The sequence below is a fragment of the Xiphias gladius genome, chromosome 1 (assembly GCF_016859285.1).
Source record: "Xiphias gladius isolate SHS-SW01 ecotype Sanya breed wild chromosome 1, ASM1685928v1, whole genome shotgun sequence".
In the NCBI taxonomy this organism is placed as follows: domain Eukaryota; kingdom Metazoa; phylum Chordata; class Actinopteri; order Istiophoriformes; family Xiphiidae; genus Xiphias; species Xiphias gladius.
In genome coordinates, this window is record NC_053400.1 from 2110668 (window position 1) to 2135676 (window position 25009).

Below are 25009 nucleotides of genomic sequence, written 5' to 3' on the forward strand. Positions count from 1 at the left end.
CCCATCATAGCGTAGCATCGGCCAGCTAAGACCAGGGTCCAACAACTATAGGTCTGAGCTCCATAGACTGTCATAGCAATTGCTTTGGATTTTTATCATTTTCAGGCTGGTTTTGTGGATTTTGAGCTAGTCACGGTAAACGTTGTGTCTGGAGAATGTTTAACAGTGATACCGATCAAAGTAAGTCCGATCAGATGGGCGCAAAAGCATTAGCAGTGCACGGCACATCAATCAATAACTAGCACTTCTATGCTATGCTAGCTACTGAATGTATACACATGCTACACATGCTGCTTTTGCTTTTTAATAATTTTGACAGTGAACCTACCCTGCTTTACAGAAACAGTTTTGCTCATTAATTTCATAGTTTTCTGCTTCGATTGCCAGGTGATGTAGTGGTTAACTTTTATATTGCGTACCTTAGGCTTTAACGTGTTTTTGCTGCTGAGTCAGGTTGACATTCTGGATATATCCCTCAATATACTGCATACTGTTGACCCATCTATTTGCTTCTCTCTGAAACAGCTTTTTCATTTTTCCAAATATCGGATAATATTTCTTCAGGGGGTGCAGTTAGTGACAGTGTGGGTGCCATACTAGCTCTGACAGCTTGACGGACTAGCAGCAGCTAACAACAAAAGGGCGAGACTTAGCCAAGTCAATTTAGTTGGAGTTAGTTTAGGGTTAGTTGATATGGCAAACATGTTAGCAAACAGTTGCCTGTTTATACAACTAGCAGACACAAAGCAACTTTAGCATTTGGAGTCATGTTTGTGTTCACCTGATCAATGTAAGTCCAATATTCACTCTCAGGTTGGTCTCCACATCCTAAACAAAAATATAGGTAGCTTGTCCCTACCCTTGGATATGACCCATAGCAGCGTACCAGCAAGCGTACAAGACCTTCATTGTAATGGTAACAATAATAAACACACAGTTCGGTCATGATTTGGTTAGGTTTAAGCACCAAAACTACTTGGGTAAGTTTAGGAAAAGTAGTGGTTTTAGGTTAAAATAAATACTTCCTGAAGTTCAGGCGACCTTCATTGTCATGTGGTTAAGGTTGTGGAATGGTCATGGTTAAAAGAAACAACAATCAGTTTCACACAGGAAACAAAGAGGGAGTCTCCTGTGTGAAAGTCTTCCCACCCCAAGCTCCTCCTAATGTGGCTTTTGTTGCTTTTTATACTATTAAAGACTTCCTCCTTTGCTCCCGTTATAATTATTATTGCTGCCAGAGGTTGCGCAACAATAAAACATATTTATGGGTCGTAATAAGCTGCAACCTAAGGGCTCGTTTTTTTACAGGAGGACAGTCTGGAGAAAAATATCTGGCTCTTTAGCTACTAGAGACTCCACTGTGTTCAGCAGCTAGTTGCTTCTAAATGAATAAAATAAACCATGAAATTGATTATGGATGAAATTTTGGTACATAGAAAAACATAAGTAAAACACAAAAGCCTTTTTAAAAAGTAGTTTGTAAATCCTTAATTTACAAACACAAAAACATTAATTCTGTAATGAAACTACAGTATATTAACTGTCACATTGAACAGTCGTTTCAAGCTTTTTACATATGGTTTAATTACATCTTTTAGTGACAATGAAATCAATTCTAATTAATTATTGTGGTGTCACACTCCAACCTCCATCCTTGTCTTTGTTATTCCTCTCCTCAGGACTGCCCTGCAGAGTCAGGTGATTTCCGGGCCCAGCAGTGTTCAGCCCACAATGATATCAAGTACCAGGGTGTCACCTATGAGTGGGTCCCAGCACCTTACGACCCCTCCGCACCCTGTGCCCTGCAGTGCCAGGCTAAAGGAAGAAGCTTCACTGTTGAACTTGCCCCAAAGGTGCTAGATGGGACACGATGCCGGGCAGATGCTTTTGACATGTGCATCAGTGGAGTGTGTCAGGTAAGGGTTCGTATTATAAAGCAGATATGTGCAGTCACGGGCCTCCACCATTTGTCTCATTATCTATGTGAATGAAACTGGTGCAATGGCATGATATTACATCAAAACAAAAAAATAGGGACAGTCCTATGGCAATAAGTGTTACCTGGGGCAGAGGCTAGTGTACTGCCTGTAAAGCTTGACTTATATTTCATATATAGTTTTATTGATTGGATAGTGCATGCTTGTGAGGCGTGTACGTGAAAAATTTGTTCTTTGCAGCTTGTATGTGTTCATGTCTCTGGACTCTACCGTTAACCATCAGAAAAAGTCATTAAGAGAGCCCTCACACACTTGTTATTTATAGAATGGGACATTGTTTAGCTTTCACAGATACAGTGTAAGGTAGCATGAACATGAAATTAACCAGAATAAAAAGCAACAATGGATAATTTATTTTTTTGGCATGGTCAACTGAATCACACTACAGGAAGCAATCTTAGTCTACCTGATACACTGTTATAAGCCACGTTTTCAATTATTTCAGAATTTCTAATACTGATTTTTTTTTGATTGTTTTTGTTTTTGTTTTGATTATATATACAGTAATATCTCTGGTGCCAGTATGATACCTGAATTGTAGTGCCAGCCCCAATATTTTTCCAATACCTTACCATAATTACAAACGTGTTACGCTACAAACAATTTAAAAAAAAATAGCTACAATTTTAAAATGCATCAGATTTCTTGTAACTGTGTAACTGTCAGCTATACATAATCCTTGACTAAATAAAACACATCAAAAAAAGTTGTAAATGATAAATGTGTTCAGTTTATTGATCAACACACTGCATTATTTTGTTAAGCAAATAGCAAAGTCAAGTCTATTCTATTTAAATTCCAATATCACGAATCACAAATTTGCCTCAAGTTTCATGATCTGTACAGTATATGACAATCTGTGTCCATAGACCCTCAATTTGGATAAGGAAAAACTGAAGAAACCTCAAGACGAGAAACAGAAGAGGAATCCCTCTTCCAGGACAGACAGATATGCAATAGATGATCTTTACAGAATACAGCAACATAGTAAATTGAAAGTATTGACAATCAGGATGACAAAATTATAGATAGATTGTAAAAGTACAATGAACATGATCCGGGAGAATATTAAGCAACTACCAGGTGCCGCCAAGCAGATAGGACCTGAGCCGCACATCCTCCTCTCCACCATGAAGACCTAGAAAGAGGACCGAAAACACAGGTACACAAGAGGCAAACTCAACAAGACTTTAAACAAACAGACAGAGGGAGAGAGTCAAGGACAGCATGCACACAAGGGAGAGAGAGAGATACAAACAAAAGTTGAATCTAGAATGAGGTACTGACGGTCACAGGAGAGAGAGGTCCCAGGACAGCTGATGGTCAAGCACAGAGAGCCTGAGTCAAGAGAGAAGACAAAGAATAGAAAATAGGTAGAAGGAGACTGTGAAGAGAGAGAGAGAGAGGGAGAGAAAGAGAAGCACACAGCCTGGATGCTCATGTGCTTGAGGGACAACAAAAAAACACAGGGCAAGAGAGATGCAGTAGTTTGCAGAACATTTACAGTAATCTTGTAGGCAGGACAAAGATAGACTATATTCTAAGTAATAGGTTTAATGGAGTCACTGAGACTGAGACCGACCTGTCAGCAGGAGAATGGTAACAGGTACAAGGCCTGAAGTAATCAAAAAATGAGCAACTAACTGAAAGTTAAGGCAAAAAGACGAGTTTTAAGTTTGGTGCAACATACTGTATAAGGGTTTTATGATCTGATGCCACTATCGTCAGGACGGCATCACTGTTTCAAAATAAAACCAATTTCTGATTTTACACAACTATGGTTAAGGTTTGGTTAGGTTAAACCACAGTAATAGAAATTGATGTTTCAATTCCTGTGTTAAGTAAGCACTCTCGATGTTGGCAGTGGGACTGGAGTAGTGGAGTAGTGACCTGGCCTTTACATTTGATATCTCCAGAGGGCTGAACGGTGATACCTGATGTCACAGGTACACTCCCTCAGTTCTATACCCTCCTATCTTCATCTTGCAGTCAAATTGTTGTCTTAATCCAAAGCCAATTGCTGTTTTTTCTGCTGCATTTGACAAGGACTTGATGTCTTGTAGGAGGGAGAGGCCCCTCACCCCCATCTTCTCTAATTGACTTGTTGCCAATGTACCAACAGATTCCCTGCATCCCACTTCTACGGGGAAAATCTTGCTCTTCCAGCTGTTCTGAGCAGCTTCAGTTGCTAGTTCAGAGTACTTCGTCTTTTTCCTGTCATAAGTTTTTTCAACACCATCTTCTCGTAATACTGTCAATTCCACAATGTATGCCAGTTTGGCTGTTGCGGACCACAGAACCATGGCCAGAGTGTTGTAGCCACAATGTCTTGGGGGAACACAAGCTTTTCTTCCAAGTCCACATCTATTTTTCAATCCCGAGCAATCTGCAGAATGCTTGCATCCTTTGATGTTATATGGTGCTCTGGGGGTTGGCATGTTGGTCCAAAAATTTTGATGTGGACATATCCCGTCAATGTTTGCGGGAGAGCATTTGTGGTGGTTCACCTCTGTTCCAAGATTAATGCTCAGCTGTCTGAGAACTTGTTTATGCTGCCAAATGTAACGCCCTTTGGTGAGGCTCATAGTGCATCCTGGTAAAATGTGCCTTAGTGCAGGTGCTTGACAAAGGGAGCATGTGGGGTCTTCTCCCCACCACTGCTTCAGGTTCTGGGTTGTGGGTAGGAGTTCAATCAAAATAGATTTCGGTTATGGAAAGATCATGGTTTGGGTTGAAATAATTACTAAGTAAAGGTTAGGGGACCCTCACTGTTACAATTACAATAATAACAATGTGTTTAAATTTCAGGAATGATCATGGTCATGGTTAAAAGAAACCAGAGTTGACTGTTGGTTGGAAACAAGAAATGAACAGTTGAAGTCATGTGTTTTTCTCTAGTCTTGTGTATTTGCCTTTGCCTCTGTACTGAGGTGCATCACTGTTCAGTGTATCCACATTACTGCTTTACTTTGCAGCCAATAATGTGGTCCCATAGGCCATCGTGAAAATGAAAGAATGAGCTGGAACATGGAAACACGTCCCTGCAGTGTCATAATCATGTCAGAGACTCTATATTTAGTTGAGCTTTGTTTTAGGACACACAGAGTGGGATTTACTGTGGACCGTTTCCAGGCCCTGGCTGAATGCTTGATTAGAGGCTGTTTGTGACTGCATGACAGGAGGAGCACATGTATAACACTTGACAGACCCTTTTCCAAAATAATTATTTATATATACTCTTTTGGCACATAGGGGATGTAATAGAAAGTGGCAATGTAGTACAAACCTATTATGAGCCACCAATGAGAGTTCTCATCCAACTGTCAAGTGAATTTAGATGCGCTTTCATCAGCTTTATCGAAGTGGAAAGCAAGAATTGATGATTTTTGAATAGTTTGTAGTTTTTCATGTGGTGCTGCTGTCAGTTTGACCATAATTCATGCTGTATGAAGATGAAAATAACAATTCACACTTAGATGTTTTTGAGTACTCCAGCTAACAGCCATCCCACCGTGACCAATTCTTTTGTTTTTTGTTTGTTTTTGTTTTACATTTGACATTCAAAAACACACTAAGCTACTGGTAAAGTGTTTTTCATCTGATGGATGTATTTCTATAACCATTTAGTAGTGCATTTTTATTTATTTTATTATATAAAATACAGTATATAACAAAGGCTGGTATAATGACAATGCCTATTCTCTAGTCACTATGATGCATTATCATATGGAGAGAAACTAGAGTACAAATATTACCAAGACTAGGGCAAAACCTAGTGTGTTGGTGGACCGCCCTTTATCTGTTTACTTCTCTCCTAGTCTCTGTTCTCATATATGCCGTATTTTAATACAGGCAAATTCCCAATAAAACTGGTGTCATTTATATGTTTTTCTATTTCTGTGCTCAGACAACGGAAAAGGTATGAAATAGTGACTGAAACACGGCCCATTAAGACGACATGTTAACCAGCAGTCACTTCCAAGCCATTTCCAAGCTGCTGCTCTGCTCTGCTAAAATCCTGACTGTAAAACCGCAGTGTCATCTAACAAAATCACCATTCGCATAAGTTAAAGACAATGGCTGTGATGTGATTTCGGCTGTATTTACTTGTAAAATGATCACTCAGAGAGAAAGTTAGAAGCTCATTCACATATGTGTCCGCTGCCACATGGTCATTTGAATGAGATGCAAGCTTGTGGAGGGAAAGCCCGACCTCGTGTTCACGGGGCAATACTGGCGACTTTCTTCTACGTTAAGTGGCTAAGGTTTGTCCAGAAAGTCACCAGATCTCTTACTAGGTGCTTTTTGGCTCTTATGTTGTGGTCCAGCAAAAGATCTGTACGTAAAATATTAATATTTATTGAGGTTGTGGTGTGTGCATTTGTAAAATTGTTTTAAATGTTTTCAACTTGCCTGCCTGGTATTTCTGTGTGGATTGGAACATGCATTTGTGAGTACCCAAAATTACGCACAAATCCTTGTAAAATTTGTAAATCTTATTTTTTGTTTTTAGGTCATGTAATACACATTTTTGAGTCTATTTAGAGTCTAATTTCTTTCCATAGTATCACAACACATAATATGCTCTATCAAATGACTGACCATAATAGAGTTGAAAACTTTCCCTGATATGGAGGAAGTTTTAGTGAAATTAGTATATGGTAATCATCTTTCTGATGCAACACACCACAAAATATTGAGTGAAACTCAGATGCAGTGAACAGACATTCAAATGAACAAAGTCAAAGTAAATACTGAAAGAGACAGAAGAAAATGTGTAGAGGAGTAAACAGCAGAGGGAGAAAACAGGGTTATCTCTTTTCTGCTGTCCTCAAAAAAGCCAAGATGATGTGGTAACATCTTCATCAGATCCACTAACAACATGCTCTGAGTTATGCAAATCAAGCTGTCTATATCATACAGCACCAGCTCATAATGCAGCTCATTCAGTGGAAAAGGCAGATGCATTTACAACATGACACTTGAAATTGCACAGTATCCACTAATGATATCTTTATACACAAGTAATAAGAGGCTTACACATTTTCCCATCTACAGCTCTCATCCAGGGTACAATAGCACAGGCATTTTCACTCACAGGAAAAGCAAACTGCCTGCTTACTTCTACTATAAACTGTAAATTATATTTTAAACATACGTAAATAATGTCAAGTAGCTGAAGGGTAATGGAGCAGTGATTGACTTTACTCCAGGATACACGAGTAAAATTATCCAGTGTTTACACGTAGTGTCATAGTATCACCATTACATATCAGTGTTAACATCCTTCCCTTTAATCTGAATAGTAGCACACAGTATGTCACTTGAAGTGGGAATTAGATGTGGTTTAAGTTTTCCAAACCTTGACTTCTCTTAGAAGCAGTAATCTGACATTGTGGCACATACTAGAGATGCTACACAGTATTACATGCTTCTAATCCTCAGAATTAAACCCCAAGCTCAGTCACTAACAGCCAGATTTGTTCTTTGGATTTTCTCAGCTGCATACTAAAAAGTACAATACCAACTAAAAGCTTCCCATTTCTTAGTCCTATATTGAATGGCAAACTGCATGAATTACTGCCATTGATGTTACTCTGCTTCCAGTAAAAGCCAAAGGTGGAATCATTTCTAATATTTAGTTTGAAAAATTAAAAAATGTGCCCCTTGATGGAGCAAAAAGTGATTTTCAAATGGAGTTATTTCTCCTTCTCATAGACAGCCAATACAACTGTGTTTGTGGTATAAAGTGACACATATTGGTGTAATGACTAACAAAATTATTAATTTCCTTAGTTGGTTAGAAATCCGCCCCAGTTCAACAGAAAATAAGCATGTTCAGAATCTCTGAAAAGCATTTTGTCTATTTTCAGAGCTTTATAACTGAAGAGCACACCTTTCTTCACTCTTATCTTCTGCAATCACTGCTCTCCAAGTTTTTCAGTTTCAGTCTCTTCCATTGTGTTTACTGGAAATGTGAAACATACTTGACTCAATCACCAGCCAACACTACACACAACATAGTAAAGGGAATTTGTTAAACTGAGTTTACCAGGCAGGGCAGGGATTTCCGTACACAGCAGAAGTTTTACCCAATAAATGCAAACCTCCTTGGCTTCTAGAGTACGGCATAATGAGTAAAAAGTCTCAGTATGCTTAAAACAAACTAGGTTGCACGATTTGTCATCCAACCATGTCTAAAGGTAAAATTATTTACATCTATTATGAATAGCCCCACTTGAAGGCTTGTTTAGAAATGTAATGCACAGCATTGCTGCCATCATCTATCATTTCAAGTGATGGCTTTTTGTCATTCAGACATAGGCGTCTGTTAATGTAGAGTTTAGTTTGTCAGACATGACAGGACTGTTGTTACAAAAGGATGAAGAATGTTTTCTGTTTTTTCATAGGCTGAATCCCTGATGGATTTGAAATCTTTTTTTATAGGCTTATTTAAAGATGTATCTATCTTTCTTTTTTGACAACATGGGGGCAGTGCAACAAGCTGTAATCACAACACTGACATTATAATTTCATAAATTCGATATGGTGAATGTGTGTGCAGTTTTTTTAAGAACTTTATGGAGTGTTCTCAATAAGGCAAACAAGAAGTGTAGTTTATGTGCATGCTTGGTGGATTGTCTGTTTTGGAAAGTTAAAAAAATCGGACAAAGCATCCTCCAATTCCACCACGGGAAGTTATATAATATGTTTTAAAAAAAAGTTTAAGAACTGAAACTTGCATGCTTTAAAAGATGATGGATTACATATGTGTAGCTCTTTTCATCAGACCTGTTTTCAGGACAGAGGTGAGTATGACTTTGCAGTTACATTACTCTGGCCATGAGCTGTTTGTGCCTGGTTTTAGTTTTTGAGAACAGTGGGCCTCATCAGAGTGCTCCTCTTGGTTTTTGAGTTCACTGTACATAAGTGTCATCATTGTTAGTCATCCAGATATACATATCTATATATGCATATATATATATATATATATATATATATATATCCATAGAACTAGAATCTGTGAGTTCTATGGACATATATATATTCATAGAACTCACAGAACTAGAAGCCTTCTGCAAGGAACAGTGGGTGAAAATCCCCCAAGCAAGAACTGAAAGACTTTTAGCCAGCTACAGAAAGCATTTACAGGCTGTGATACTTGCCAGGGGTGTTTAATTAAGTACTGATCACACACGCTGCCCAAACTTTTGTTTTGGGCCTCACATCCATTCCATTCTTGTGAACTCAATATATCAGGAACACCTGGAGGGAATTTCATTACATCTGGCACAAACATCCGCTTGGACTCAAGGATGAACTTAAAAAGGTCAATTTCACTCTGACCTCACGAAACACATTTTTGGCCATACGCTAAGGATTCATACACTTATAATGACAAAATTTCCACAGATCTCTAATAGAATAAAATGATGAAGTGATGACATTTTATGTCCAAAAGGACAAAGATGAGCTTCACTGTAACATCACAATGTTCTGCAAATACACTTAATACCCTTTATCAAACTCTTTCAAAGTCCTCACTACATGTATTATATTACTCTGGACAGACATGGATGTAAACTGGTACTTGACTGGTTGAAGGAGACATACATAATAATAATAATAATACATAATGAATAATAATTCTAGTTAAAGATGTGTCTGTTAGTGTTTAAACCAGTTTTAATATGTGAATTTAATACTGTGAAACATTCTGGTGGTGACAAAATAGCCAACAATTTCTACAGTATTAACATCATTATCATTGTTTCTTTCTACTGCTCAGTACTGGTCAACAGAGGTAGCATCCTTGTCTTTCTGGCTGTAACTACTGTGGCCGTCCATTGCTAACACTTACATTAGCTAGTTGACCCACTGAAGCACAGCTAGATTATTTGGGACATTCATGGAAAAAGAGCATGCATTTTACATTACTGACAAAGAATAAGCTTGCACACATTAGAATAAACTTGCACACATTACATTCTTTGTCACGGATCAGCTTGAGCTCTGCCAGTAGTGGTATAATAGTAGTAGTAGTAATGCAGAAATAGTGTGCAGAGAGGAGGGCAGTGCTAATGGCTTGTGAGATTGCATCACTTTGCCCCAGTCCATCTCTATTATGTTTTTTGTACTTTGAAAATTATTTTAACTGTTAAGACCTAGGAAATAACACTTATTACAAAACTACAATCAAGAACCACCCGTCCATCTGTAGCTATTCCATTGGCTTGAGCCAATCACTGCGAGAGACGGGGTTACACCCTGGACAGGTTGCCAGTCTATCACAGGGCTGTCTAATAGAGACAAACAGACCCAAGAACGACACCTTCCAAACTAAACTTTCCGTATCCATATCACCACAAATGTCTGCATGATATAATTTTTGTCATCTGCTCATGTCTGCAACAGTCCTCATGACCTGTCTACGTGCAACTTATATTTTATGACCTTGCAGACCACTTTTGGCAAACATGTGACCATGTCTGTGTATGCCCCCAGTAGACCAAATGCTGTTCTAACAGAAATGTGTGCTCTTCTGCTGTGTATGTACTCCTCTACTTTGAGGTATATCCAGCCCTCAATATACAGTATCTGCCGCGGTGTTAATTTCATCAACAAAACTATGGTCAAAATATTTGGTTGACAACCTTTTTTTTTTGCATTGTAGTAAATTTTTTGTCTAAAACTAAACAATAATGTCACAGATGGACAAATGGACAATTAACTTTTTACTGTTTTAATGCAGACTTATTCAACAACCTGAATATATCTGCAAGAAGATCTTGCATTCAGTGACATTATGTCTCTGTCAGTAATGTTATCTGAGAAAGATCGAGCGGGCTATTAATATCTGACACCAGAGACCATTTTGTTTCCAGTGTCAACAATGAACTATCAATTAATCAGTGACTTTCAATCATTTTTATGTTCATGTTCAAAAACATAAATATATGTCAATGACAAAAATGTTAAAATACTGAAATACAAACTGAGCAAAAGAGTTGGAGATAAGAGACAGGCTCCCATACTTCATATATTTCATTGAAAAAGATACATTTTCTGAGTCCAACCAGCAGCATATAAAGCCTGTTTTCCCTGAAGGGATATATCAACTCAATCATTTTGAGAAAGAGAACTGCGCTTGACACGAGGCTGGTGAACACTGTTGAATGCACAGCATGTCATACATGTGGTGAACACAATATGCAAATCTTGAAGGGCAGAGATTTACAAATTCATAAAGAAATGTGAAGCAGTCTGCTTTACCAAGGATATATGGAACTCGTTACAAATGGAGGCATAACTGACAGTTACAGCACACTTCATTCCTGGAGACTGGTGTTTGGAAAGTTTAGTGTTAGAAAAAAAAAACTGAGGAAACTCACACAGCAGATCATATTTCACAAACACTGAAAGAGATCATTTCTGATTAGGACATTCCAGGTATTAAGATTTTTGTTTTCCATGACAATGCAACAAATACGGTTGTATGCAGCAATCAACTGACCCAGCACCCATCTTTGGGAAACATGGAGGGAGTCATGGAGTGTGCGTGCGGTACACTCAACAGCTGTGCATTAACAGTGCATTCTGTCTATTTGATGTTTGATCACCTGATAGAGCAAAGAGGGGCATGTTCAGCTGTGCTGATGGATTCAAGTTTCAGCAAACAGTCCATCTGAGATCTAGACCTCAGAATATCCCAGCCTATGACAGTGACTTGGTGGAGGAGCGTGAGTCCTAAGGCCCTTCAAAACAAAAAGAGACGGATCAGGAAATGGCAGTGCTGCTGTCAAATAATGAAGAGGAGAAAGAATACCGAGCAGTGAGATGAAGGCTTATATAAAGGGCTACACAAAAAGCAATACAGGACTGCTGGAATGGTTACAGAACAAGGGAAGATACCCAAAGCTGTCCAGAGCCCAAAAAGAATCCACAGCATCCCATCCACCTCCACACTATCAGAGAGGATATTCTACAAGGAAGATTTTATTGTCAGCAAAGCACGGAGCACATTTCTCCCAGGCAACGTGAACAAGTTGGTTTTACTTGCACACAATTTGAAAAAGTATCAAGCGGACACAGGCCTAGTGAAAGATTGGCTGTTGTTGTTTGATCGGATAGGCTAAAGTGATTTCAAAAACTTTTAATTTGATTTTTGGGCATTGTGAATTTTTTAAGCCTAAAGTTGGATAGGCTACCCAATGCAGTGCTTAGAGCCTGGTCTCTGCAGTGTAAAAACTATTTGTTATGCACCTTCAATTCAACTCAAATTTATTTAAATAGTGCCAAATCATAACAAAGGGTTATCTCAGGACGCTTTTCATGTAGAGCAGGTCTAGACCGTACTCTTTATAGTTATATTTACAGAGACCCAACATTCCCCCATGAGCAAGCACTTGGCGACAGCGGCAAGGAATAACTCCCTTTTAACAGGTGCCCAGCAGAACCCAACTCATGGTGGGCGACCGTCTGCCCCGACTGGCTGGGTTGAGAGAGAAAGAGAGAGAGAGGGAGAAGGGGGGCATAACACAGTAGATTTATAACATAAAGATGTTTAACAATAATGAGAATAATAATAAAACTAATAATTATAATAATTGCATGAATAATAGTACTAATAAAACCAAATATAATAGATGATAATCATAAAATTTGAAGCAGTGGGTGTTGAGCAGGATCATGGGGGCAGTAGGTGGTTTGCAGTCACAGAACCAGACTGTCTAGCATCAAGGGCAGAAATACCTGCAGAAAGCAAAAGGAAGAGAGAGGAGAGAGACAAGAAAGCACAAAACTACAGGAGAGTGAAGAAGTCAAGTTAGTAATGAGCACTGGTGCCATATGAATGCATGCAGATGGAGAGGAAGAGGAGGAGAGAGGAGCACAGTGCATAATAGGAGGTCACCCAGCAGTGTAGGCCTATAGCAACATAACTAGGGGATGGTTCAAGACAAGCCTGAGCCAGCCCTAACTGTAAGCTTTATCAAAAAGGAAGGTTTTAAGTGTGGAGAGGGTGTCTGCCTCCTGGACCAAAACTGGAAGATGGTTCCACAGTAGAGGAGCCTGATAACTGAAGGTTCTGCCTCCTATTGTACTTTTGGAAACTCTAGGAACCACAAGTAAGCCTGCATTCTGAGAGCGCAGTGTTCTAGTGGGGTAATGGGGTACTATGAGCTCTTTCAGATATGATGGTGCCTGACCATTAAGGGATTTATAGGTGAGGAGGAGGATTTTAAATTCTATTGAATTCTATTGAATTTTACAGGGAGCCAATGCAGAGAAGCTAACACATGAGAAATGTGATCTCTTTTCCTAGTTCCTGTCAGTACTTGCGCTGCAGCATTCTGGATCATCTGGAGAGTATTTAAAGATTTGTTTCGACAGCCTGATAGTAAGGAATTACAATAATCCAGCCTAGAGGTAACAAAAGCATGAACTAGTTTTTCTGCGTCTTTTTGAGAAAGAATATGCCTGATTTTTGTAATGTTACATAGGTGGAAAGGCAGTCCTTGAAGTTTGTTTTATGTGAAAGTTAAAGGACATATCCTCATCCAAGAGAACTCTGAGATTCCTAACAGTGGTGCTGGAGGCCAGGGCAAAGCCATCCAGAGTAACTTTATCATCAGATAATTTGTTTCTGAGATGTCTGGGGCCAAGCAGAATAACTTCAGTTTTGTCTGAGTTTAACAGCAGAAAGTTGTTGTTCATCCAGGTCTTTATTTCCATAAGGCAGGCTTGAAGTTTAGCTAACTGATTGGTTTCACCAGGCTTCATTGACAAATACAATTGGGTATCGTCAGCATAGCAATGGTAGTTTATGGAGTGTTTCCTAATAATATTGCCTAAGTGAGGCATATATAAGGTGAATAGAACTGGTCCAAACAGAACCTTGTGGTTCTCCGTGACTAACTTTTGAGTATATGGAGGATTTATCGTTAACGTGCACAAACTGAAATCGATCTGATAAACAGGACTTAAACCAGCTTAGGGCAGTTCCTTTAATGCCAATTAAATGTTCCAGTCTCTGTAATAGGATATGATAGTCAATGGTATCAAATGCAGCACTAAAGTCTAACAAGACAAGTACAGAGACAAGTCCTTTGTCTGATACAGTAAGAATGTAATTTCTAACTTTCACCAGTGCTGTCTCTGTGCTATGATGCACTGTAAATCCTGACTGAAAATCCTCAAATAAATTATTATCATTTAAAAAGTCACACAACTGGTTGGCAACAGCTTTCTCTAGGATCTTAGAGAGAAAGGGAAGGTTAGATATGGGTCTATAGTTGGCTAAAACATATGGATCAAGAGGAGGCTTTTTAAGAAGAGGTTTAATTACAGGTGTTTTAAAGAACTGCGGTAAATAGCCTGTTAATAAAGACAGATTGATTATATCTAGTAAAGAGGTGCTAACTAAGGGTAAAACTTCCTTAAGAAGCCTAGTTGGGATGGGGTTTTAGGGACAAATTGATGGTTTAGATGAAGACATTATTGAAGTTATATGGCGAAGGTCGATGGGAGAGAAACTGTCTAAGTATCAGGTTGCACAGCTGTTTCTAAGGGGCCTGTGTTTGAAGATAGGTCAGTGCTGGTTGAGGGCAGGAGGTAGTGAATTTTGTCTCTAATAGTTGGATTTTATCATTAAGAAGCTCATGAAATCATCATTACTGAGAGCTATAGGAATACATGGATCAATAGAGCTATAACTCTCTGTCAGCCTGGCTACAGTGCTGAAAAGAAACCGAGGGTTGTTTTTATTTTCCTCTATTAGAGATGAGTAATAGGCTGCTCTGGCATTACAGAGGTCCTTCCTATATGTTTTAAGACTATCATGCCAGGCTAAGCGTGATTCTTCCAATTTGGTAGAATGCCACGTCCTTTCAAGTTTTAGTGTAGTTTGCTTTAATATATGGGTTTGGGAGTTAAACCATGGAGCTAACCTCCTTTGTTTTATTATCTTCTTTTTGAGAGGGGAAATAGAGTCTTTCTCATTGAGCTTGCAGCACTATTAACAAGATGGTCAATTTGGGACTAAAGTTACTATTATATTATATACATGTATATATATATATATATATATATATATATATATATATATATTGTTATATTGTAACATGGCGGTGAATTAAGTGCTGATGGAATCAGTTCCTTAACTTTAGCTACAGCACTATCAGATAGACATTTAGAAAATACATTTTTGCCTAATAGTGTTTAGTCCAGTGACAGGAATTCAAAAGTTATTAAATTATGGTCTGATAAAAGAGGATTCTATGGTAAGGCTATAAAATGTTTAATTTCAATGCCATAAATCAGAACAAGGTTCAAAGTGTGGTAAAACAGTGAGTGGGTTTATTTACACCCTGAGCAAAGCCAATTGAGTCTAAAAATGAGATAAACGCAGTTCTACGGCTATCATACGCAGTTTTTATTTATTTAGGCTGGCTTATTCTATTTTAATTAAATTCTGTATTTTTTTGTTTGTTTTTTTGCATGGATGTTGCCCTGCACTTTATAGCGTGCTCGAACACAATTTGAAAATAATCAAGTGAGCAGTGGACAAGACAATTTTAGCCGATTTAATTTGATTTGCTGACTATTTAGCCAAAGATTAAGCCTATGTCCAATGCTAAGAGCCCATTAGGTCTCTCTGCAGTTACTTATTTGTTATTTATTAGGTTTATCCCATTCTATCAAAAATGTTGTTGTACATTTTTTTCTACTTTGTGTTGATGTTCTGTGCTTCATGGCATTAAAATGTTCATTTTATGTTAAGGTTAAGAAATCATTTAAACATTAAAACAATGTTTATTCCATTATTACCTTTAATTTATAGCTTTTAGGGATACACCTTAACTTAAAAAGGTAAAAATCAAAGGAATGTCTTAGCTCATTTGTTATTTTGTTATGGTCATTTTTTTTTATATGCCACTTTGATCTTTGATAATGCCGATAGTGACTGAAACAAGGCCACTTGATAGTGGCCTTCAGTTTTTTTTTGTTTCACTATCAAACTGTTTCTGTGTTTGAAAAAATAAATGAATAAAGGTTTTTTTTATACTACCTTTATACCTTCATACCTTTTTACTGTAAGCTATGGATCTTCTATCTTCTAAATGGGCATATTTATTATCGTAATAAGGTCCCTTTTTCGAGCAATGAGTGAGAAAAAGGAAAAAAAACATCCTATTATAAAATAAATTATTATGCCAAGTCAAGAGGACAAATTGTTTAACAATGTGTTGGAACATGGTAGCATTATTATGAGCATTATTATGAGCAACTGGACAATCATACAGGTTTTAAACAAGCCAACAGGTTAGACAAAATTTGAACAACTGTACTTGCCTTAGTTGTGTTTACCTGTGCAATTAGGGATCACAGCCATCACTTTCAGTTTTAGTGACAATTAATCCGGCTAACCTGTTGGCCTGTTGAAAACTTGTGTGATTGTAATACCCTTTCTCCCACAAATTATGTTGCAAATACATTTTGTAAGAAACGTAATTGCATCTGGATTATGTTTTCTATTAATGTAATGAGGACATGTTGTTAATTTATGTATTTGGTAAGTTGCAAATATGTTACTGAACATACTGTTACTGAATATACTGAACATATCAGTAATGGTTCCAGACAATGTATTTGCTGCAAATTCTACCACTGGACAAGCTGGAATCTACTAATATTTGATATTTTTTATTTGATAAATTACTTGAAATGATTAGTTGATTTTTGAAATAACTATTTTCTGTCAATCAACTGCTCAGTTAATCAATTAAAGACCTTTGAGTGCTGTGAGGCTTGACTGTAACAGTGCATCACATAACCCAGGCTCTGAATCTGTATATGCAGCTCTCTTGTCTTTCTGTCCCTCACCAATGGATGAGTTGGTTAGTCCCATATCTCTTTCTGTGTGTGTGTTTGTTATGTGTGTGCAGGAGGTGGGCTGTGATCGGCAGCTGGCCAGCGGTGCCAGAGAGGATAACTGTGGCGTTTGTGGCGGCGATGGCTCAACATGCCGGCTGGTACGAGGACAGGCTCTACCCCACCTGACACCAGAACAATGTAGGTATCTGACCACCGGCCTTGCAATGATGCAACTGATCTGTGTCCAACTCACTCATATCTTCATTTACTCTGGATCCATTTCTAAACTTCATATTCTCCAAGCTAATCCTTAATACTTAAAACAGTGGACTTCTAATCTGAAATACCCTTACACCCCTTAAATGCATAAGTTATTAAATTAATGAAATAATAATTCAAATTTAACAACCAGAGATTAAATTCATAACTGTGTTTTGGCCAATCCTGGTCTTTTCATGATTTTTTTTCTGTCTTTGCTTGTAATTGGTTTATTCAAAAAAACATTACATAATAGGAAGAACCAAGGAAAAAATGTGTATTTGGAAATAAAGTTTCCATCTTAGTTATATACAGCTGGGTCCAAAAGTCTGAGAGTTTTGGTACAGAGTTTTGACCTCAGTAGAGTTCCAGAGACATGCAGACTCAATGCCAAGGTGCACTGAAGCTGTACTTCAATGTGCCTTGGCATTGATTTTTCAAGTCTCTGTAACTCTTCTGGAGGAATGGAACGCCATTCTTCCAAAAGATATTCCCTAATTTGGTGTTTTGACGATGGTAGTGGAGAGTACTGTCTAACACGTCGGTCCAATAGGTCTTCAATTCAGTTGAGATCTCCTGACTGCAAAGGCCCTATCATATAATTCACATCATTTTCATACTCATCAAACCATTCGGTGACCCCTTGTGCCCTGTGGATGGGGGCATTGTCCTCTCCCACCAGGATAGAAATGTTTCATCATAGGATAATGTTTGATCACATCCTTTACCATAAAGAGTACGATCTAGACATGCTCTATTGGAAATGTGCCCTGAGATAACCTCTGTTATAATTTAGCGCTATATAAAAAATTGAATTGAATTGAATTGACATTCCCAATCACCTGTAGAAAAGTTCTTCTGTTTTTCCTTACATTTCGCACTAATGAAGAAGCATCATGGTCATCAAATGTGCACTTGAACACAATTTCCGACCCTATTTACTGATGTATTTCTCATAGGTCTACAGTAAATGCAGATGTCACTTTACTCACTGTTCCTATTGAAGCACTAGCCAGTTGAACAGTCTTTGTGACTGAAGCTCCTGCCATCTGTGGCCCAACGATGAACCCTCTTTCAAAGTCACTTACATCTTTTCCTCTTGCCTTCTTGACACAAAATCAGAATCAACTGGGCATGCATGACACGGATCATGATGGGATGTTAATCGCTTAATTGTACCATGTAGTGTACCTGTGTGAACATATCTGCGTTTATTATGTTTCTCCACTCATTTATTCATTTATTCCTTTAATTTGCCACCTATCTTTATATTCTTTACTATCAGGGCCTCATTATAGAAAAAGATATTAACTCTGATAGATGCTTTATTCAATGGATTGGTTACATTTTATTTCCCATATTTAAAAAATAATTAGATACACAAAAAAATTCAAATAACTTTATTGAAAATGATGTGCAATGTAGCAAATTTTGTAATAAAAATTACATCTGATGAAAACTATTTTCTTTTAACCATATAACTTGAACAACAGGACTGAATTGGGTACATGCTTGGGTTTTTCTTGATACAGTAAGTAGAACACCTATGTTCAATTATTCAATGATTTTTTGGCTTGGAAGTGCTCAAAGGCCACTGCAATGTGTTCTTATTTAGGGAATGTTGATGTCCCCTCCTCTGTTCAAATGAACATAAAGAAAACATGTGTATCCTTTATTTCTTACGATTCCTATGACACAGGAAGTCAATAATCATGGAGATACTGAGGCATGAAAATGTAATCCTGAAATGGACATTTCTCTGCCATAGGTAAAATATCTCTCAAATCTATTTTTGAATGAATGAAAAGCAGAGGGACAGTGTTACAAATTAATAACCATACATCAAGCACTTTCTATCTATATTTTAATGTTCCTACTAGCTACCCCACATACCATTTTGGTCCTATGAAAATGACCAAAATATGCTACCACACCTTGTGTTACTCATAATATCTTCATGTCCATTGATGGTAAGTGCCAAATATTAGCATAACATTAGTAAAAGATTGCAGAAAAGATAATGATTGATATCATATTGGTGCAGAAATGTGGGTTTGTAGTACCCTCAATATCAGTCTTGTTTAGGAATTTTGCACTTTTTTCCTTATAAAATAAAATGGCATGCAGTACAGACTTTTAATGGTTTTGGCATATTTGCTGCTCACATTCATGCTTCCAAGAGGCAAGGCAAGTCGAGGCAAGTTTATTGGCTGGACCACAACAGCAGGGGCCAGCCTTATAAACAGAAATGTCCGTGGCTCACTGACTGAGTGACTAAATGCTGAAGTTACACCATTGGCCAATGCTCTTTCAAAATGAATTGGCGCAAACACTTACTGTATGTCATCATGGGTACATTTACAGGCGGTGTTGCCAACTTACCAACTTTTTCACTAGATTTACTGATTTTCATACCCTTTTAACGACTTTTCTTCACAAAAGCACGTAGCAACAAATCTAGCAATCTAGCTACTTTCAATTGAAAAGAGTCGTCAGTATTGCCCCTTGAGTGCGAGATTTTTCCCTCCCCAGGCGTAATGACAAAGCTGACAAAGATGTGCATGAGCTTCTAACATTCTCTCTGAATGATCATTTTACAAATAAATATAGCCAAAATCACAGAACAGCCATTGACTATAACTTATGTGTACGGTGATTTTGTCAGACAATGTTGCAGTTATAAAATCAGGATGTTAGCACTGCAGAGCAGCAGCTTGGAAATGGCTTGGAAGTGACTGCTGGCTAACATGTAGTCTTACTGGGCTGTGTTTCAGTCACTATTTCATACTTGTCAGTAACAGAAAAAAATGGAAATGAAAACAACTTTATTGGGAATTTGGCTATATTAAATTACTCTATATGTGAGCTCAGAGAGTAGAGGAGAAGCAAACAGATGAAGGGCGGTCCAGCATCTTACTAGGTTTTGACCTAGTCTTATTTGTATACCACATTTCAATTAAGGCAATTCAAAGTGCTTTACATAAGGCATCCAGAGAAAATGTAAAAGAAACATAAGGCAATATTAAAAAAAACATTTAAATAGAAATTCAAATTCCTTCATAAAGCCTCCATTTGCTGATGAAGGCTGTGAAGTATGGTTAAAAGCCCTTGGAAAAGCTAGTAGACCTTGAATAAAGATTAGTTTTTCAAACGTTTTATTTGTTTTTCTGATTTCACATAATTTAAACTAAACACCAGCAAATGAACAAGGAGAACTTCGCTTAAATAAAATGCAGTTTGGGAAAATTGGAAAGAATTATCATTTAAATTAATAAATATCTGATTAAAAAATTAACAAACAAGACTAGTTGTCTGAAGATAATCAGTACAAGCTTTCAGTTAACAGTTTTTTTGATACTTACTGCTAAAGACTTTTTTTGGCCTATACTACAAACATATTGAGGTTCAATACCTTGCCCAACCAAAGTTCTTTACTATCATGTTAGGCATCCCAAGCCTAATAGCACATTTCGCAGTACCATGGCACATGGTCCCCTAATGGCCAGTAAAGGGTTGCCTGTGTAGCATCGATATTAATCAGTTAGCTGGGTCGTTTGGCTGTTATACTGGCTGCAGTTCTGCAAGAGTACAGAGGCTAATGGGGTGATGGCTTAAACTTACAGCAGGTATCATCTGTAGCATTGTGTGCCCCCCCCCCCACACACACACACACTTTTATGCTGACTTTTGTACGTTGGTGAAGAAAGGGATCAGCCACTGAGAAGATGTTTGTATGCAGCAACCGTGCATGCAGTCTGTGGCAGTTAATACTGCTCGTTTTCTTATTTTATCAACTCTTTAGCTTTCTTATTTGGTCATACTTGTTTAAATTTTTTCTAGTAACTTATTTAAGCTGCATCCTCTCTAAACATTCTAGTTGAGAGAGTTCTGGTCTGTGTTTTTCTCGGTGGAATTTCTTCTTTCATTCACCCTGGTCACATTATTGTAAAAGAACATATCTGCAGCCCAGATATTTAACTGATAGCCATGGGGCTATGTCTATACTACATTCCCAAGGAGTGTGGTCACATCCAACGTGGTTGCTAATCCAGTAACCGCATGTGATCTCATCCACTCTGTTACTGCAAGGCTCCAGACACTGCACCCGTGCTTTCTTCATGATCTCCAGGGACTTCAGCTGGACAAGACTCTCCCCAGTTTAACTCAGTTTTTGGACTGCACTACCACAGGAGACAGGACCCCTGGAGCTGCTACATGCTAATGTTACAGAGGCCTTATTTTTCTCCATCTGTTTTTTGACACACTACTAGTCCTACACACTTGCAGCTAGAAAAGTGGTTCCAAAGTTAAAATGTTAAGTATATTTAGGAGATGGATTCTATGACTTTTGGTGCAGACATCTGTAATGGTGGATGTTATGTGAATTTTTTATTGATTTTTTTTCTATGGGGAAACATACAATTCATCATGATGAAACATTGAATATCTGGTAAACTATGAAGGCTAGAAGACTGAAACTGGTGACCAGCTTCTCCATACTTCAATGCTTTACGTACTCCAAAATGGTAGCGATGGCACCATCACGTGGTGAGAAATGAGCTAACAAAGATAGCAAAATGTTTAGGCTTATATGTTGGCAACCATAAGGCGTAGAAGAAAAATTCTATGTCAGTGGATAATGCTGAAGAGAATGATATATGCCATGCCTATTTGTGTCATAAACATTTTACTGAATAAAAATTGCTTAATACAACTCACTACTACTCCCAAATAGTGACAGCTAGAAACATGGTTCCACTGTCAAGCATGGTAAGGACATATTAGCTTTTAAGAAGCTTGTTGATATCTCTTATAATTAATGAGTTATTTATTTTTAATGAGAAGTGCGTAAAATCCCTAATATCTCAAAAACTGTAAAGACTCTTGGTTCAAGTTCACAAGACAGAATGTGTTGACTTGTGTTAAAATTTAACCATAGGATGCGGGATGTGAACCTTGCTCTCCAGTGACAAAGTCCTGCTCTTAAAGTGAAATATGTACAGAGTTGATATTTGGTGTTTAGGCTTTGACCCCTTCACTCCATGCAAGGAAACACCAGGCACTTCAGCACACAATAGTAACTTACCTTAAGGGAACATGGACTGAGAGCCTACAGATGGATGCTGGGCTGGAGGTGGGGCTGTTCAAGTGCTATATTGTCATAGCCACAGGTTATCATTTGTGTTTTGTTTTGGTGCCAACCTCAAACGGGTGTGTCTTATGTATTACAGTATGAGCCAGTCGAGTTCACTGTGTTATAGGTAATCACTGCCAAGTCATACTAAATTTGGAAAAACTCACCAAAAATAGAGCTACAGCTTCCTGCAACACATGTCTTTATTGTTGTATTGGGTGCTGGCTGAAATACCCCCTGCTTACAGCTATCCTTTTTTCATCACTTACTCTAAATTAGGTTGCTTCCAGCCAAATGGGCAGTTTTCTACATGCATTTTTCAACTCTACACAGAGGACGAGCAAGTCATCATTCTCTCAACTCTTAATAAGCGGTGGATCTGCCAATCACTGTGTTTACTACATTTGTCATTTTAGTTTAGCATGTTAGCATGTTAATATTTGCTGATTAGTTAACCTGATGATGGCACTGGATGGAAAGTCAACAAATCAGCAAAGTTATTACAGTTCATTCTGTGACGATCCATCCAATACCTCAAAACCAAACATTTCAACCTCATGGTGGCGCTTCAGGAAAAGTCAGGAGCTCAACAACATTAGTAGGATTCACCATGTGGGGACCATGAATATGTCTGTTTTGTACCAATCCAACTGATCAAGGGATCAACAAAGCCATTATGCTTCATTCTCTGGGTACCATGGATATCTGTACCAAGCTTCACAGGAATACATCCAAAAGTAGTTTCACTAAGAAAAAAAAAAGTCAACCTCATGGTGGCAGTTGAGGATAAACCCGGAGATCATCAAGGTTATTAGCTTTCACCCTGTGGGGACCATGAATGTTTGTTCAAAATTTAATGGCAATTCATCAAATAGTTGTTGAGCTATTTCGGTCTGGACCAATGTGGTTGCTCTACTGATCAACATTGCCATCCCTAGAGCAACGTGTGATTAAAAATCAAGAAACCATTACATTATGTTGCTATAAAGAGCTTCTTTTCTTAAAATCAAAAAGCTACGTGTCAGTGTCAGTGAAGTTGTGACACTTACCTTGACACGTTTTGTCAGGCTTTTGTTTGGAGACAAAGTACATGCTCAGTGGATATCCCTGTCTGGGAAAGGATCCGAGTCACCCTTCAATGCAGAGCCTAGGTGAGACTGTGGTCCTGAAAGAATTGGAGCCTTTTGTGGGGAAGGGGAGAAATGTAACGACCAACAACTTTTTTTACATCACTCCCCCTTTTCCATAAGCTCCTGGTCAAAAACACCAGCCTGGTGGGCACCACCAACAAAAATAAACAGTCACTAACTCCTTCTGTGCACCAGAAAGCTGAACTGCACAACACAAAATGGATGCAGAGGGACAACGTTCACTATCTATCAGAGAAAAGTGATGAAGAATGTCTGCATCTTCAGCACCATGCACAAATTGGTGGAGATACACAAATACTCTGCCCGAGCCGCGACCAGAAGATGGCCAGTCGCGGTCTTCTACAATATACTGGACATGGCTGCAATTAATTTGTGGGTCCCATACCAAAGCTGCATGGATACAAATATGATCCGGCAAGTGTTCAGCCTGGAACTCTGCAAGCAGTTATGTAGTGAGCACATCACTAGGTCAACACAAACACCAAATAGGCCTAATGTGAATGAAGTGCCTATGTGCAGTGTGTAGACAGTAAACCGTAAAAGTCTACAGCCTGTGTGCCGTTTGTGTGTAGTGTGTGTGTGCGCGTGTGTGTACTGTATTTTTCTCATTGTAAGGGTGGGCAAGGCAGTTTCGCAGTTTTCATGCAATTTTTGGCAGTTTTTACGCATGACTGCCGTCTTCTTGACTGTGTAGTTGTTGTGGCAGCTTTGACTTAGGCTTTCTGTTGTTGCAATAACAAGTGAAAAGAGAAATTGAAAACCATGTTCAGTGCAGGTTTATTTTTTCTCAATGTATAGATTGTCATATTTCCCAAACCTACTATCAGCAGTTACTTTTATACAGATAATTCAGCACTGCTGCAAACATTTATATGATCCATGGGTGAACAGGTGAACACGTTATTATCCAAAATGTATTTTTTCTTCTTCTCCAATAAATAAACTACTTGAAAACTGTTAATTATTTTGTTGTTTGTTTGTTGTAGTGTACAGTTTAGGCCTATTTATTAATTTTAATATGTATTTGACTGTTTTAGTCTGTAATGGAATAGCCTAAAGCCATTGTAAAATTAACCCCCATAATCTAAATTTTAAAGAGTTATTTTGTCAAGTCTTACTTATTATATAAAAAAATAGATGAAAATGAACAACTTAACTCCTTCAAGAAATGACATCTTTGCGATTGCTGACGCTTTTTTGGCAGGGGGTAAAAATTACCCTCTGAGTGTTAAAATTTCAGTCTCTACCTCTCTACTTTGCCCTGAGCTTTAATGTCCCTAAAGAAGACAGCTGATACAGAAAACCAATTACGACCATTTAGGCTTACCTTGGTTAGTGAGTTTATTTACCATAACAGACACACAGAATATCACCGTTGTTCCGCCTGAGCCATTATTAATGACTCTACTGTTCATCAGTCATTGCATTTGGAAATTAATTGGCTACAATATTCCCTCAAGCCTCACTTAATGGGTCTGGCAGACTCATGTAAAATGTGCTCATAATTGTTTATCTCTGTTTCATTTCACTAATTTATTTTGAAGGTCTTTTTTTTTTTTTAATACTTGGCTTTACATTTACTCTCCAGTTTGGGG

At 38.1% G+C, this 25009-nt stretch overlaps 1 protein-coding gene across 2 annotated transcripts in view; it reads left to right on the forward strand.

Moving 5' to 3' along the window:
• Positions 1-25009, forward strand: part of LOC120791725 (ADAMTS-like protein 3) — a 174481-nt gene that overhangs the window by 116436 nt on the left and 33036 nt on the right. For both annotated transcript variants that reach the window (XM_040130335.1, XM_040130344.1), the window contains exons 6-7: positions 1680-1916; positions 16943-17069. In XM_040130335.1, the coding sequence (XP_039986269.1) occupies positions 1680-1916; positions 16943-17069 (364 nt within the window). The remainder of the gene's footprint in view (positions 1-1679; positions 1917-16942; positions 17070-25009) is intronic.